This window comes from Mizuhopecten yessoensis, unplaced genomic scaffold (assembly GCF_002113885.1).
Source record: "Mizuhopecten yessoensis strain PY_sf001 unplaced genomic scaffold, ASM211388v2 scaffold2657, whole genome shotgun sequence".
Lineage (NCBI taxonomy): Eukaryota > Metazoa > Mollusca > Bivalvia > Pectinida > Pectinidae > Mizuhopecten > Mizuhopecten yessoensis.
In genome coordinates this window covers 96,216-111,970 of record NW_018404655.1, presented here as the reverse complement: position 1 = coordinate 111,970, position 15,755 = coordinate 96,216, and the positions used below count along the sequence as shown (strand labels likewise).

The window sequence follows — 15,755 nt, the reverse complement described above, 5'->3', positions numbered from 1 at the left end:
TTTGTTTTACACGGAGACGGGAACAGACAATGGTAACCTATACTAGGGCTGTGGTTTACACGAAGACGGGAACAGACAATGGTAACCTATACTAGGGCTGTGTTTTACACGAAGACGGGAACAGACAATGGTAACCTATACTAGGGCTGTGTTTTACACGAAGACGGGAACAGAGAATGGTAACCTATACTAGGGCTTTGTTTTACACGGAGACGGGAACAGACAATGTTATTCTGTACAAGGGCTGTGTTTTACACGTAGACGGAAACAGACAATGGTAACCTGTACTAGGGCTTTGTTTTACACGGAGACGGGAACAGACAATGTTATTCTGTACTAGGGCTGTGTTTTACACGTAGACGGGAACAGACAATGGTAACCTGTACTAGGGCTTTGTTTTACACGGAGACGGGAACAGACAATGTTATTCTGTACTAGGGCTGTGTTACATGGAGACGGGAACAGACAATGGTAACCTGTACTAAGGCTGTGTTTTACACAGAGGCGGGAACAGACAATGGTAACCTGTTCTATGGCTGTGTTACAGGGAGACGGGAACAGGCGATGTTAGCTTGTACTAGGGCTGTGTTTTACACGTAGACGGGAACAGACAATGGTAACCTATACTAGAGCTGTGTTTTACACGGAGACGGAAACAGACAATGGTAACATGTACTAGGACTGTGTTTTACACGGAGACGGGAACAGACAATGGTGTTACAAACTGCTAGATCTGTATTACACGGAGACAGGAACATGGAGACGGAGAGTGGTTACAAATAATATCGCCGTTAATCACAAAGAGACGGACGGACCTTTGACAAAAAACCAACATCGATACTGATGCCGTTGGTCAGACGGGTATATGACAACAGTACAAAATACTAATCATCAGGGAAGGTAGTAGAAAATTGTTTAAACAGATGCTTAAAACAGTAGACAATACGGAGAAGGATTTTTATAGGTTACAAAAATTACCTACCTAAACTACAAAAGCAAAAAGCAAGACGAGACAAGTTTTAAAGCCATGTTCAAAAATAATTCTCTCGCATATCGGAAGAATATAAATATCTTCCTCCAATTCTGATTGTGACAATGAAATCTTCGACCCAATGAGGTTCTGCTGTGGGTTAGACAATCAAATACTCACCTTGAGGTTTTGAGATTTCTCTGTTTCATCCTTCAGGAAGCGTATTTGGTACGCCTTTTATTTCAGTCGCAGCTCATATTATAGACGAATACATGCAGGAAAGAAGCACTATACGCTCGACTCAGAAATCTGTGCCGCACACAACCTAAAGTGCATCACAATTTCATGTAGACCGCTTAAAACGTATCAAACCAACTTCTAAGTTTTGGGAAGAGGTTTTTGAAGCTTAATACTCCCTTGACTTCGTTAAAGTCATATATGAAGTATTTACAGTACACGGCGGCTGATGTGCGATAAGTGGTTCATATTGCTGAAAATTCTTCCATAAATTTCAGCAAAAAATTGTTTTTCGTCGACAGTTTGTTTTCCATCACAAAAAGAGCAAATTAGATATAAATATAAAAGTTTTGATGCAGTGTTTTGAAACAAAGATTTTATGTCAAATTACCTTTAAACTACAAACAAGACATGATTGCTTCCCCACACTACATATTGTTCAACTGTCTGAATATTTGTTTGTCCCCGAAAGTGTGGAGCTAGGTTTCTACTAAATGTTAAGAATTTTTCACTACAAATATTCTGAAGGGAGACATTAGAAAAAACCAATACTGTTTAAGGATAATGGCCCTATCGTATAATTTCAAAACCTCCATATGTTTTAGATAACACGTTAACTTCTGGTAGTAGTGTTGTAGCTGTTTGAGCTACATCAGCAACTGCAGTAAACTATTTGTACGTGTTTGTAGTCAGGGGTGATTATTTCAACAGATCACTTTAACTTGTAGAGTTAAATAAGATGAAGCAAAATCACACTATAAAATACAAGTAGTAAAAGAGCTTTTGTTAGAAAATATAACGAGCTAGAGAATTATTTGTGTCATTAACCGAATGTTTCTTATTTATGTTACAAGATTGTATGTCATATTTCAATTGACACACTATTGCCTATACGTTTGTTTGTAAGGTTATACGGTTCACGTACACTATATAAATGTATGCATGTAAGATCATACTTTTAACTTACACAGTTAGACTGTCTACAGTGTACCAGCCTCTTAGTTTTTTATGAAGAATTTCCTGGCTGCATTTTACTACTTGCTTATCTCCCCCTTGTTTGAGAATCGGACATACAAGTTATCAACATTTTTAGTTATTTTTTTTCTAAATTATTTTATATTCTAGAAACGGGGGCCGGTCTATTACACTATCTAAATGTGTAAATTTGAATAACGGATGGATTACAAACATATTGTGATACCGCTAATACACATAGTGGTAAAAATGAAATTTGGAAATAATCTCAAGACCTTGTTTGGAAATTTGAGTCCTAACAAATGCCATAATGTATTATCGAACTGCTGACTTCTCCACATCGTATTCCCTATTCATCAAGTTTAACTTAGGTAATTTGGAAAGGTAACACATCTTAATTACAGAATGAGAGAACACAAACGCAAAAATCAATATAAAAAGCTTAAAATGGAAAATAAGAATACATTGGAAAAAGGAAATTAAATCATCAATACCCACAAAAAAAAGCTAGAGGCGCCCGTCAGCTGCTCCGGAAGGTAAATGGCCTCTGCCACATGTAGCAGCCGTTTATAAACTTTGAACGTATCAAAATAATCGTTAGTGGAAACCAGCTTATTTTGGGTGAAGTGGATTAAACGCAATTATCTTTAAGACATAGACAAAGCCGTGAATTGATAAGTAGCATTTTCTATCAAATGCAGAACACAGCCAGTGAATGTAGACTGAATTTTTGAAATGTAGAACAGGAATATTCAGAGTTTGGACGTTTCTAAAGAGGGGAAATACATTAAACGATCTTAAAGTTAGAGTCAACACGTTTGTCCCAGAGTAAGTAAAGATGTCAGAATTCTTGTTTTCACGGTTTTTAAGTTTAATTCAACACGAGTGTCCAATACATGTAGATCAGTAGAGCTGTCAGCGTTGTTGATCACGATCCAGAGATTGGTAAATATCTTTCCATTATTTTCTCAGACGATCCTGGTGTTAAAGTCAACAGGTGTTTGACACGGTTTAGGAGACAAGTCACCGTTTTTGTCATAGTGTTGATGAACGTCGAGATATAAACCTGAAGAAGAAGGGACTGAAATATCTTTAGTCTCAGCTCTGAAAGATAAATGAAACGCAAGTAATTTTATAAATGCGTGATATCCAAGGACAAAATAACATTAATATATCTCAACATGAGATTAAAGGATCGAGCTAGTATCTTAGCTCGTGTCTTTAGTAACCATTGTATAAAACCAGTCTTCCTGGATACAAGACTACATCGGCTAGACGCAGTGCATAATAATGTCCCATTGGAATTATAACGTCTTAAAAAATATTCTTCTACAAAAAATGTTAGCAACAAAATAATGATCATGTGTATAGTATCTTTTTTGTGTTTATCAGCGCAAAATTATTTAACAAATAAGTCTCGTTTTTATTGACATAGACGATATATAGTTAATGTTTGTTCAGTGAAAGCGATGCGTTTGACATAGGTTAAGCGGAATAACGAGTTTAAGGCAGGAGTGAAAATATCGGTTTAGTATGTCGTTAGAATAAAATTTCACCCACAACAAATATAGGTTTCGTCATTGAATAAACCTTCTTAGATATAGTAAAAACGTTCGGTTACCCACTAAGGGGTATCACCCTTGACGTTATCCCATTGATCAATCTTCTTATTACATGTATGACGTCAGGTAACAATGTTTTGCGATGTCGTCTTCCATTGTGACGTCTTATTTCATTGCATTTGTTTCCGAGATCGGAAACGGGAATAATGTATGCAAAAAGAAACATATGGTTTTCTAGATATAACATCTGAATGTTGTGGGGGTAAAATGTCCCCGAACTCAACATTTGATTTTTATGTTTAACTAACTCTGATAAGTGAACCATTTTCAAATTGTAAAAGACACTTGGTTAAACGAGCTTTTATACAATTTGAAATTAAACTAACTCGAATTAGATAAACATGATAATCAACCATCACTTTTTGGGAACCTCGGTAAAAACATTTTATTTGACTTTTTATTGCGTTTTCAAAATACCTACGAACACAAAAAGGTTTCTGTATCAAACTGTCGGGTAATTTGTCGTTATATTGGAATGACTTTACGATTTGCAACAAAGCTGCGCAATATTTTGAACCGATGAATACATGGAAGTTTACTATGTCCTGCCACATGTATAATCTAGTAAGATTTGTTTACAAAGTGTTAAGTTAAGTAAATATCTCACTGTATGTAGCAATAACGTAAATACACAACTACCTCTTTTACTATAGCTTCGTCAATATCTGACCAGAACATCGGCGGCATTGAATAGAGTGTACCGATCTGATTGGTCAATATCAAAAGACAATCTTCATAATGTGACAAATATCACATTTGATATCTTTCACACTGCCGAAGGTACATGTATTAGTTCTATCAAGTTGATAGAATGTAATATTACAATGACAAAAATGTAATAAAACACGATATTTATATCTTCGACCGTCTGCAATATAGACGCCAGGACTGAGATAAGAGACATTTTCGACGTGATTTACAAATGTTTGTACTGTTTGGGGGACAGTTGTATACAGTGTCAAGAAGTCATACGCACGTTTACAAGGATGGTGAATTAAATCAGTATGGGGTCTAACTTTTGCAAATCATTTGAGCAGGATGAAGAGTATGGGGAGTAAATTTGGTGAACAATGGGGCATGTGTATAACGACTGGAAAATAAAGGAATCAGTTCAGAGAGGTAATTTGTGTCAAGAGTTTTTATTATCCGCAAATCGATTCATGTTCAGATCTTTCGTTGAATATAAGGAAACGGATTGTTGTTGTTCGTTCAGCAATTTCCGGGAAAGTGCTTTAAGCACAACAGAGTTTTTTCTTACCTTGTACTTAAATATTATAGTCATTTTAAAATTTCTATTTCTTACAACAAATGGACATCATTGCTAGTGACAATTACGCTGACATTTTCAATACGGGTATGTTTATATCTAGCAGTGCTGTTCTCTCTTTGAGTCAGTTTGAAATAACTAGTAATAACATAGGTACATTGGTTCATTCGATTTGGAAATGACAGACATTCCAATGTTCAAACACAAAATTAAACTTCCTTCAAGAAAACAAAACGCATGTAATACTATAGCGTCAACGCAGAAATATAGGATGCAATAGGAACAGGAAACATCAAAACAAAAGGTGAAACAACATGGACATTTAACATGTCTGAAATGCTGTCATCATCATTATCAAGAACTGTAACACTTACATCCTACCTGAAACAATGATTGTCTCTTTTCTTTATAACCAAATAACAAAGACTCACAGAAAGGGATAGGTGACGATTAAGGTGTGAGTATTTCTTGCAACGCTTGTGGCGCCTGCCACTTTGTCTTAGTCAAATGCAGAAAATTTGCTTTTCATTTGTGATGAAAACTGTCAATGTAAGGAATAAATTGTAAAAAATACCATGGCTAAGTAATTTATTCGGATTTTTTTTATATTGTCAGCATAGAATATGAACTGAATTGAATACAGTATCGATACAAATAGCAAATGGCCTGAAAGAAATATAAACCCGGTACAATATAGAGAGAATTAGCTGTAAGTAAAAACTAACACAACATCTATATGCAGACACAGTTTACGCAAAATATACATTAACTTATGCGTTACCACAAAGAACAAGAGGGAAAAAACAAGTATTAGCACACAAGGACAAAGTACATCACAGCCTTAACACACAAGTACAAACTATATCACATCAGACACACACAAGTTCAACCTATATCACATCAGTAACACACAAGTACAAACTATATCACATCAGTAACACACAAGTTCAAACTATATCACATCAGTAACACACAAGAACAAACTATATCACATCAGTAACACACAAGGACAAACTATATCACAGCATTAACACACAAGTACAAACTATATCACAGCATTAACACACAAGAACAAACTCTATCACATCAGTAACACACAAGGACAAACTATATCACAGCAGTAACACACAAGTACAAACTATATCACAGCATTGACACACAAGGACAAAATATATCACAGCATTAACACACAAGTACAAACTATATCACAGCATTAACACACAAGGACAAAATATATCACAGCATTGACACACAAGGACAAACTATATCACATCAGTAACACACAAGTACAAACTATATCACATCAGTAACACACAAAAACAAATTATATCACAGCATTAACACACAAGGACAAAATATATCACAGCATTGACACACAAGGACAAACTATATCACATCAGTTACACACAAGGACAAACTATATCACAGCATTAACACACAAGGACAAACTATATCACAGCATTAACACACAACGACAAACTATATCACAGCATTAACACACAAGGACAACATATACAAGTGTATAACTGTCAACACCAATTACAAAGTACAAAAGAGACAAAACAAGTATCAACACAAAAGGACAAAATATCACGCAAGGACAAAATAACACACAAGGACGAAATATATTACAGAATTAACACACAAAAACAAACTTAATCATAGCATCAACACAAAAAGACATAGCATACCACTTTGCCAACACAAAACAACACATTGTACCATAGAGGAAACACAAGACAAAAGACAAAACAGAAACTGAGCTTAGATAATAGAATAGAAAGGCCATTATAAACATCCAGAAAATAAATCGGAACAGAATCAGGTACTTAGGAAGGTTAAGCGTGTTCTAATCAAGGAAAGTGTGTAGGGCAACACGGATCGAAGGCGGCAAACACATCTTTTTCATGGTAAACACTTAAATACTTAAAGTTGGAAATGCGTAAAAACCGGTGCAATGTACAACAAATGTTTTGAAGTGAAGTGTTCCAATGTAAGGACGACGTCCGGACATAAATGTTGAAGACGTTGTGACAGACAGACATGTATGAGGCACTGGTTCGTCAATAACGTGAGAGACTGTTTGACATATATTGGTCTGTTATAACAACGCTGAGGAGATGTGGGAGGTGAGCAGAGGAGAAATCTATACGGACCTAAAGACGTGAAAGTTGATACCTCGTTATCGGTATTACGGCAAAAATCATCGAGTGCTGGCCTTAATCCGGCGCCATTATCGGACCCATTTATCGTCTTGATACTCACATTAATATTCAAAAACAAAACACGATGAAACAGGTTAAGCTATGAAATTGAAATAGTTGTTGTTTAATCGTGTATACCATCTCGGCGTATCGACCGGAGTACTGGAGAGCTCGCTGGCCGTGGTCGTGTCCCGATCAATACCCAGCCTACACTGCGCACGGCCCCAGATACAACCAAGAAATCTACTACTATCACAACTACTAATTTATAAATGTGGAATTAGGCTCTTAAGGAACGTTTGACAGTTGAAGCACGTGACAAACATGCCGATATCCCCCGCCCTCCCGAACGGCGTGAGGGGGAGCCAAGGAGGGGCGTGACCGACCCGCCGATCACAGAACCGCCTCGCGCTCACCATTCAACTGTTTTCTTTTCTTTAAATCGTTTATCGATTGGCGATGTCATTTGTCGGAAGTTGTAGGAACACATAACAAAGTAGCGGGGAAGATCGCGACGAGAGCGGCTCGTGAAAGCTGGTTGGTTCTGTGTTCACGATTGATCGCACCATACGGCAAAACAACCGAAACTACAACATGCCCTTACTTTGGAAAAGCCGCGTCCGGGAGAAAATGCCTGCCCCCCGGAGCCCGTCCCCGGTGCTGAAGCCCCTGTCGGCCCTTGCAGTACCGGGAATGTTCCTCTTCTATAAATACAACGAGCTTAAACGCCAGTCAAATCATACACCCGTCCCTAAGCGGACTACCGTGACAGAGAGGGAGTTAGATCACCTCAACCATAAAATTGTAAGTAACACTTTACCTTTATCTTTATTATCAATCTGTTATTATAAACTTTCACATTAGTTGTTTTCAGTATATAGTGATACCTATTAGAACATTGGGTCAGCTTCTGCATGCTTTACGTACAATTTACCCTCAGACCGATAGCAGTCATGGAACAGCTTCTGTATACTTTACAAGGATCGCACTGCCAACCCTACTGTGATGGACCAACTTACACGTCCTTTTTAAGTATCGTACTGCCAACCCCATGCTAAAGATTCCGTATACATTGTACGTCTTGTAAAGTCAACTGTATGCCAATGTTACATCCATTTCTGTATACTTTACAAACGTTTCACATTCGATCATTTACTATTGATAGAGAAACTTCCGCATACCCGCAACCAAAACAGAAAGCTGGTAAGTTTGGAAAGGACTTAAATAGGTCGAGCCTGATGTCCAATCCAATTGACATAAATAGTCAATAAAATCTGTTGAAATTGAAAAACAGAAAGCTGTGTGTAAATGCAAAAATCCCGGTTTTCTACTCCAACTGATTCATTTATTAGCTAGTTGAGAAACATTTACCCACATTGTACTGTTAAAGACCCCGTATACTGTCATCATAGTACCAACCTTTTATATCACGGCTTAGTTAACTACCAATAAACTCGGGTCTTTATCAACATAATGTCAACCCTATATATTACACACCTAGAGGAGTTCGCTACATAACACTGTCAGGAGAGTATTAACAATGAATGCTACGGAAAACTATCACCATAATACTATCTACATAGAAAATACTGTATACTTATATAACCATTTATAAAACATAGGGAATACTGTATACTTATATAACTATTTATCAAACATAAACAATACTATATACTTATATAATCATTTATAAAACATTTTTTTGTGGAAAACAACTCCTTTGCGCTCCCTACATAGGGAATACTAATTAATTATATAATGCCAATAGCATGCTGCTGGGTGTGTATACCAAAACACCACTAAGTTAAAATACATGTCTACATTTATGATATAAATTACAGATGTACCAAATATCTAGTGGAACACAAGTAGTTGCTGTTATAATAAAAATTATACTAAAGATAAAAGCAATGTCAAAGTTCTACATTTATAATATATCTAATATATGTACTACGTATATACTATATATATAACAGATCTACCGAGTATCTAGTGAGGTATAAACTATTCAAGGCTATCTCGTTAACTTCATTGTCTCTGTTTTTTAAGAGTGTAAATAGAATACCCAACCGATATTTATTTTTTCCTTCGAATTATTGTACACGACGAATTAGTCATGTGACATTCAAAAAGAACATTTTGTTTGAATGTATATTTTAAATTACCAATAGAAAGGCTCAAACAACATTTAAGATCTACCCTAGCATTTCTTATATTGACTAGATGTGTTATATTTTGTGTAATTGAAGAACAACTGGGGCAGATGAATAGTATTGGATGGACATTGTTAAAATGCTCCGGTATGTCTATCACAATCTCCAAAACAGGGGAATAAACAATTAGCGACATAGCCTGAGTAAAATACATCAAATTTGTATGAAATGTACATTTATACATGTACAATATATAAATGCTAATATGTATACCGTATGGTATTAAAATGTAGCATTTATACCATATATAATACAATGTTTACCAAGTTGTAATACAACATTGCATAAACCGTCTTTATATTTCTGCCATGTACATAAACGTATTTATATCCTGCCCCATGTATATAAACGTATTTATGTCCTGTCCAATGTACATAAACGTATTTATGCCCTGTCCCATGTATATAAACGTATTTATGTCCTGTCCCATGTATAGAAACGTATTTATGTCCTGTCCCAGGTATAGAAAGGTATTTATGTCCTGTCGCATGTATAGAAACGTATTTATGTCCTGTCCCAGGTATAGAAAGGTATTTATGTCCTGTCGCATGTATAGAAACGTATTTATGTCCTGTCCCAGGTATAGAAAGGTATTTATGTCCTGTCGCATGTATAGAAACGTATTTATGTCCTGTCCCAGGTATAGAAAGGTATTTATGTCCTGTCGCATGTATAGAAACGTATTTATGTCCTGTCCCAGGTATAGAAAGGTATTTATGTCCTGTCGCATGTATAGAAACGTATTTATGTCCTGTCCCAGGTATAGAAAGGTATTTATGTCCTGTCGCATGTATAGAAACGTATTTATGTCCTGTCCCAGGTATAGAAAGGTATTTATGTCCTGTCGCATGTATAGAAACGTATTTATGTCCTGTCCCAGGTATAGAAAGGTATTTATGTCCTGTCGCATGTATAGAAACGTATTTATGTCCTGTCCCAGGTATAGAAAGGTATTTATGTCCTGTCGCATGTATAGAAACGTATTTATGTCCTGTCCCAGGTATAGAAAGGTATTTATGTCCTGTCGCATGTATAGAAACGTATTTATGTCCTGTCCCAGGTATAGAAAGGTATTTATGTCCTGTCCCATGTATAGAAACGTATTTATGTCCTGTCCAAGGTATAGAAAGGTATTTACATTTCTTTGTATGTCCTGTCCCATGTATAGAAACGTATTTATGTACTGTCCCAGGTATAGAAACGTATTTATGTCCTGTCCAAGGTATAGAAACGTATTTACATTTCTATGTATGTCCTGTCCCATGTATAGAAACGTATTTATGTCCTGTCCCAGGTATAGAAACGTATTTACATTTCTTTGTATGTCCTGTCCCATGTATAGAAACGTATTTATGTCCTGTCCCAGGTATAGAAACGTATTTACATTTCTTTGTATGTCCTGTCCCATGTATAGAAACGTATTTATGTCCTGTCCCAGGTATAGAAAAGTCTTATGTCCTGTCCCAGGTATAGAAAGGTACATGTATTTATGTCCTGTCCCAGGTATAGAAAAGTCTTATGTCCTGTCCCAGGTATAGAAAGGTATTTATGTCCTGTCCCATGTATAGAAAGGTATTTACATTTCTTTGTATGTCCTGTCCCAGGTATATATAGAAACGTATTTATGTCCTGTCCCAGGTATAGAAAAGTCTTATGTCCTGTCCCAGGTATAGAAAGGTATTTATGTCCTGTTCCAGGTATAGAAACGTATTTATGTCCTGTCCCAGGTATAGAAACATATTTATGTCCTGTCCCACGTATAGAAAAGTCGTATGTCCTGTCCCAGGTATATAAACGTATTTAATCTCCGTCCTATGTATAGAAACGTATTTATGTCCTGTCCCATGTATAAAATACATGCATATGTCCTGTCCCTTGTATAGAAACGTATTCATGCCCTGTCCCTTGTATAAAACACATGCCTATGTCCTGTCCCATGTATATAAACGTATTTATGCCCTGTCCCTTGTGTAAAATACATGCCTATGTCCTGTCCCATGTATATAAACGTATTTATGCCCTGTCCCTTGTGTAAAATACATGCTTATATCCTGTCCCATATAAAGAAACGTATTTATGTCCTGTCCCATGTTAGAAAGGTATTTATGGTATGTCCCATATACAGAAACGTTTTGTCCCGTCTCATATATATGAAAACATATTTATGTCCTATCCTTTATTTAAAAAAACGACAACATATCTATGGCTTGTCTATTTTTAAATTTGTGAATGAATTTACCGTTACTTATAACTAGACATACATTGACACCCAAGTGGAGTTTTAACGGAAATGATGTACTAATGACACAGATGATGGCTGTTAGGTGGATATCAATATATATCGTATTTTGATTTGTATTCACACATGTTTATGGCCGGTACGAACAGATGTGACATACTGGGTTTTGCGGAAAATGTATCAACTGGTATTTCAATAGCTATTATACACTAATATTGCAAATGAACTATCATCGTGAACTTTTGATAAACACTTTGTTTCTATCATATAAGTTGTTTGTCTGTACACACTAAATGTGATAAAATGCATATCAATGAACAAAAGTCTTTATAATTAATAAACTGCTATAATGTATGAGGATTATCTTCATTCTACTAATTTAACTGATAAATAATACATTAAGTGTAATGGTTGACCTTCATGATGTTAGTAAAGATGATGTTAGTAAACTTGTCTTTCCGCATAACTGTACGATATTTCTACTATGTACAATGCTGTAACAAATGAAGTCTTATTTCATGTATTAACTATCTAACTATCAACGCTTATAGACCTGATATCATGCCCCTGTTACAAATCATTTGGACTACGTAATAATAAGCTATTAATAGATCTGACACACAGAACACGTGACATGTGAGTAGGCACGATACGTCATACCCTAGCGCATTTAGAGGCATCAAAAGACAACTAAGTTAGAGAGCGGATAACACTCTACACATACACAATAAGACTAGCACGCGAGTTTCTATATATGGAAACCGCTTTTTTTAGATCACAGGATAATATCCATTTAGGGAAAAGGGAAAGGCAATATGCGAAGAAAACACGTCTCTGGATACAGACTAATTATTATCACAAATGAATTAGTTAAGACGTATATAAATTTGGAACCATTTATACCACTTTAAGCTTGAAGTTGGGCAGTTGCTTGTGACTTGATATGTGTATGTATTCATGTGATAGTTAATACATGAGCATACAATAAGCTGATCTGTGTATCTATTCATGTGATAGTTAACACATGAGCATACAATAAGCTGATCTGTGTATCTATTCATGTGAAAGTTAACACACGAGCATACAATAAGCTGATCTGTGTATCTATTCATGTGATAGTTAATACATGAGCATACAATAAGCTGATCTGTGTATATATTCATGTGATAGTTATTACATGAGCATACAATAAGCTGATCTGTGTATTTATTCAAGTGAAAGTTAATACATGAGCATACAATAAGCTGATCTGTGTATCTATTCACAATAAATACGTATGTAACAAAGAAGTTAATGTATACCTGCTATATGGTTTGAACACCAGCAGAAACTTCTTCTGATAAACATTGTATAATATTGTATTAGCTGTGCATTTTTAATTTATCACTATAATAGTAATATAATTTTAATATTCAAATAATTTAAATTATAGCACTGGTTACAGTATCAAAATTAGCAATATATGTTGATTTACATAGTTAATTTCAGCAAAACAAAATTACAGAGGAAAACATATGACTACAGTGTTATACCAGAAATACTGTCGATCTGCCATAAGCGTGAGTCACTTCATGTAATTACAATATATTGTTCAAATATGCAAATGTTTATATATCCTTTACATATTAAGGTGTGACAGATGTTGTTGAAAACTATCATTAAAAGATATATTATACAGATAGTGTGGTGGTATCATATTTAATAAACACACATGTGACATAAGCTGTAAACAGTATGTGTACAACTGTATTTGATGTTTAAACAGACGACAATCGAAATCATTATGGCAATTTTTCCGTTAATATGTAAAATATAATACATAACAGTATATCATTCCCTTTGTTGTAAATGATTGGAATCGAACATTCTGGATTCGGCAGGCGACGCTTTCAGAACATGTGTCGCATGTACTGTGGATACCAGGAACATCTTGTATGGACTCGGGTTTTGATATGGATATTAACGATTCTAGTCAATTCTATTTTTTAACGCTTTGTATCACAGTTAAGCTCTGTTGTTCCCTTGTGTATTAGAATTATACTGTATTTGTCAATCTAAGTTTACGTAATAATACAATTGCAGCAACTGTAACCTTATTTACCGTAATATATTACGTATCAGTCAGTATACCAATAAATATTTAAATATCATCCCACCGACAGTAATACATTACGTACAAGTCAATACTCCGGTAAATTCGCAAAAGTAACCTGATCTAAAGTAATGCTTTATGCATCAATAGATATATCATTATCACAAACCAAAAGAACACATAACACATAACACGTGGACGCTGCATGTATTTTGTTGTATGACAATTAGTACCCAATTTGCATCGTGCATTCTAAACAAAACTGGAAACACTAGTAAACTAGTTATGTTTTCTGTTATTTGACAATAACTACTGCATTGACATATTTCAATACATTTCCTCAGTGAAGTATAGAGAACATCATACCCATTCAATTTAACTGGAGTTACAACAGTTTGTTTAAATTGTACCACGAACCTTAATATACCGCGCAGTATGATGCAATGTATTTTTGCTTATTTGACGTAAATATAAGGATTGAAATGTTTACTTTAACATAAATACTGGAACGCAAAATAGTTTAGTGCTACATAATCTCGTGATTCGCTAACGCGCAAAATGTTTGAACGAAACCGTCATCAATGTCAAAAAGAGCATCATGCGATATTCTCAACAGTAAAAGATAATGCATGTCATCATCAATGTAACGGTCACAATCCTAAATGTTTATGACAATAACCTAATACCAATAAACGATAAACATATTTACATCGACAAACTGTTTTGAATAGATGCTGCTTTACTTTGTACATTGTATGCACGTAACAAGGTGGCTTCCTGTCGTGGACTATCAGTCCCCAATGTTGGCCTTAGCCATTTACCTGCAATTTATGGTTGTACAGCGAATACCACTTTAAGCTTTAAGTTGCCTGTTGTGGCCACAAATATAAATCTATATCATTACACAACATTCTACTTTTTCTGTATTCCACGTTAAAGATATCATTTTACTTTTTCTGTGTTCAACGATAAACTCTTTAGACATGGATTTCGTTCTACTGGTCCTGGGAACCACAAGTGAGTTCTATATCAACGAAATAGCCGAATGGTGCTATGAGAGATTTGCTTTTTTGGATTTCTGCTTTAGGTAAACTACACTTTAAAACGATGCTGCCTTACTTGAAAATTCTGGCAATTGTACAACATATATGGAAACCAAACACCCTTAAAATCATTACATAAATTACTTTAATTAATGATTTAAATTGAGTTTGTTCATGAAAACGGGATAAATTTAAACCAAACACAAATAAACCGCAATATCTATTGTATATGACAATTATGAATGTGCTACTAGTAACAATTTCTGCTCTATACATTTGTATGGTTTAAACGGTTACAGTCTCTATTGTTTATGAACCCAAATAAACACGACCAGTTACAGGTGCCCTGTAAATGACAACTAACCAACTAAAACCAGTAACAGTTGCTTTTGTATGCGACATATAAATGGTACATGTTGTAATGATTTCTATTTTAAACATTTTTTGGACGTTAAACGTTACAATCTTTATTGTAAATACCGGTAGCTGGTTTTACAACCAGGTTAGGTTATCATTACTTTATTCCCCACTCACCCATCTCCCCTCAAAATGCGCCAAAGCTAAATTACACGTCATATTCAGTGTATTTCATACATCTGTGCACGTGAGTCGCCATGCAAATGCTGCCCTTGGATGACGCACGTGAAGGCACGCATGCCTTTGACCGCCTTGCCACCTGGGAGCCGGGGTTGTGTGTAGCCTAAAATAGTATTGATTGTCAGGGCACTCTGTTTGACGGTTGATGCACATTCACTTTTAACATCTTAAAACTGCCAGGTTCTACAATTGGATACGGTCCAAAATACTAGCGGCACTCGACACAGCATTGCCAGCCCACCCCTTGATCAGATCGTGCCACGAACTTTTCCCAATACACTGCCTTATCAATTCTA

General features: G+C 35.6%; 1 protein-coding gene across 1 annotated transcript in view; it reads left to right on the top strand.

Annotated features, from left to right (window-relative positions):
* Nucleotides 1-7,495: 7,495 nt before the first annotated feature.
* The window catches only part of LOC110446227, an 88,474-nt gene continuing 80,214 nt past the window's right edge, over nucleotides 7,496-15,755 (top strand). Inside the window, exon 1 of the mRNA XM_021491266.1 lies at nucleotides 7,496-8,079. Within this exon, the coding sequence (XP_021346941.1) occupies nucleotides 7,870-8,079 (210 nt within the window). The 5' untranslated portion in view covers nucleotides 7,496-7,869. The remainder of the gene's footprint in view (nucleotides 8,080-15,755) is intronic.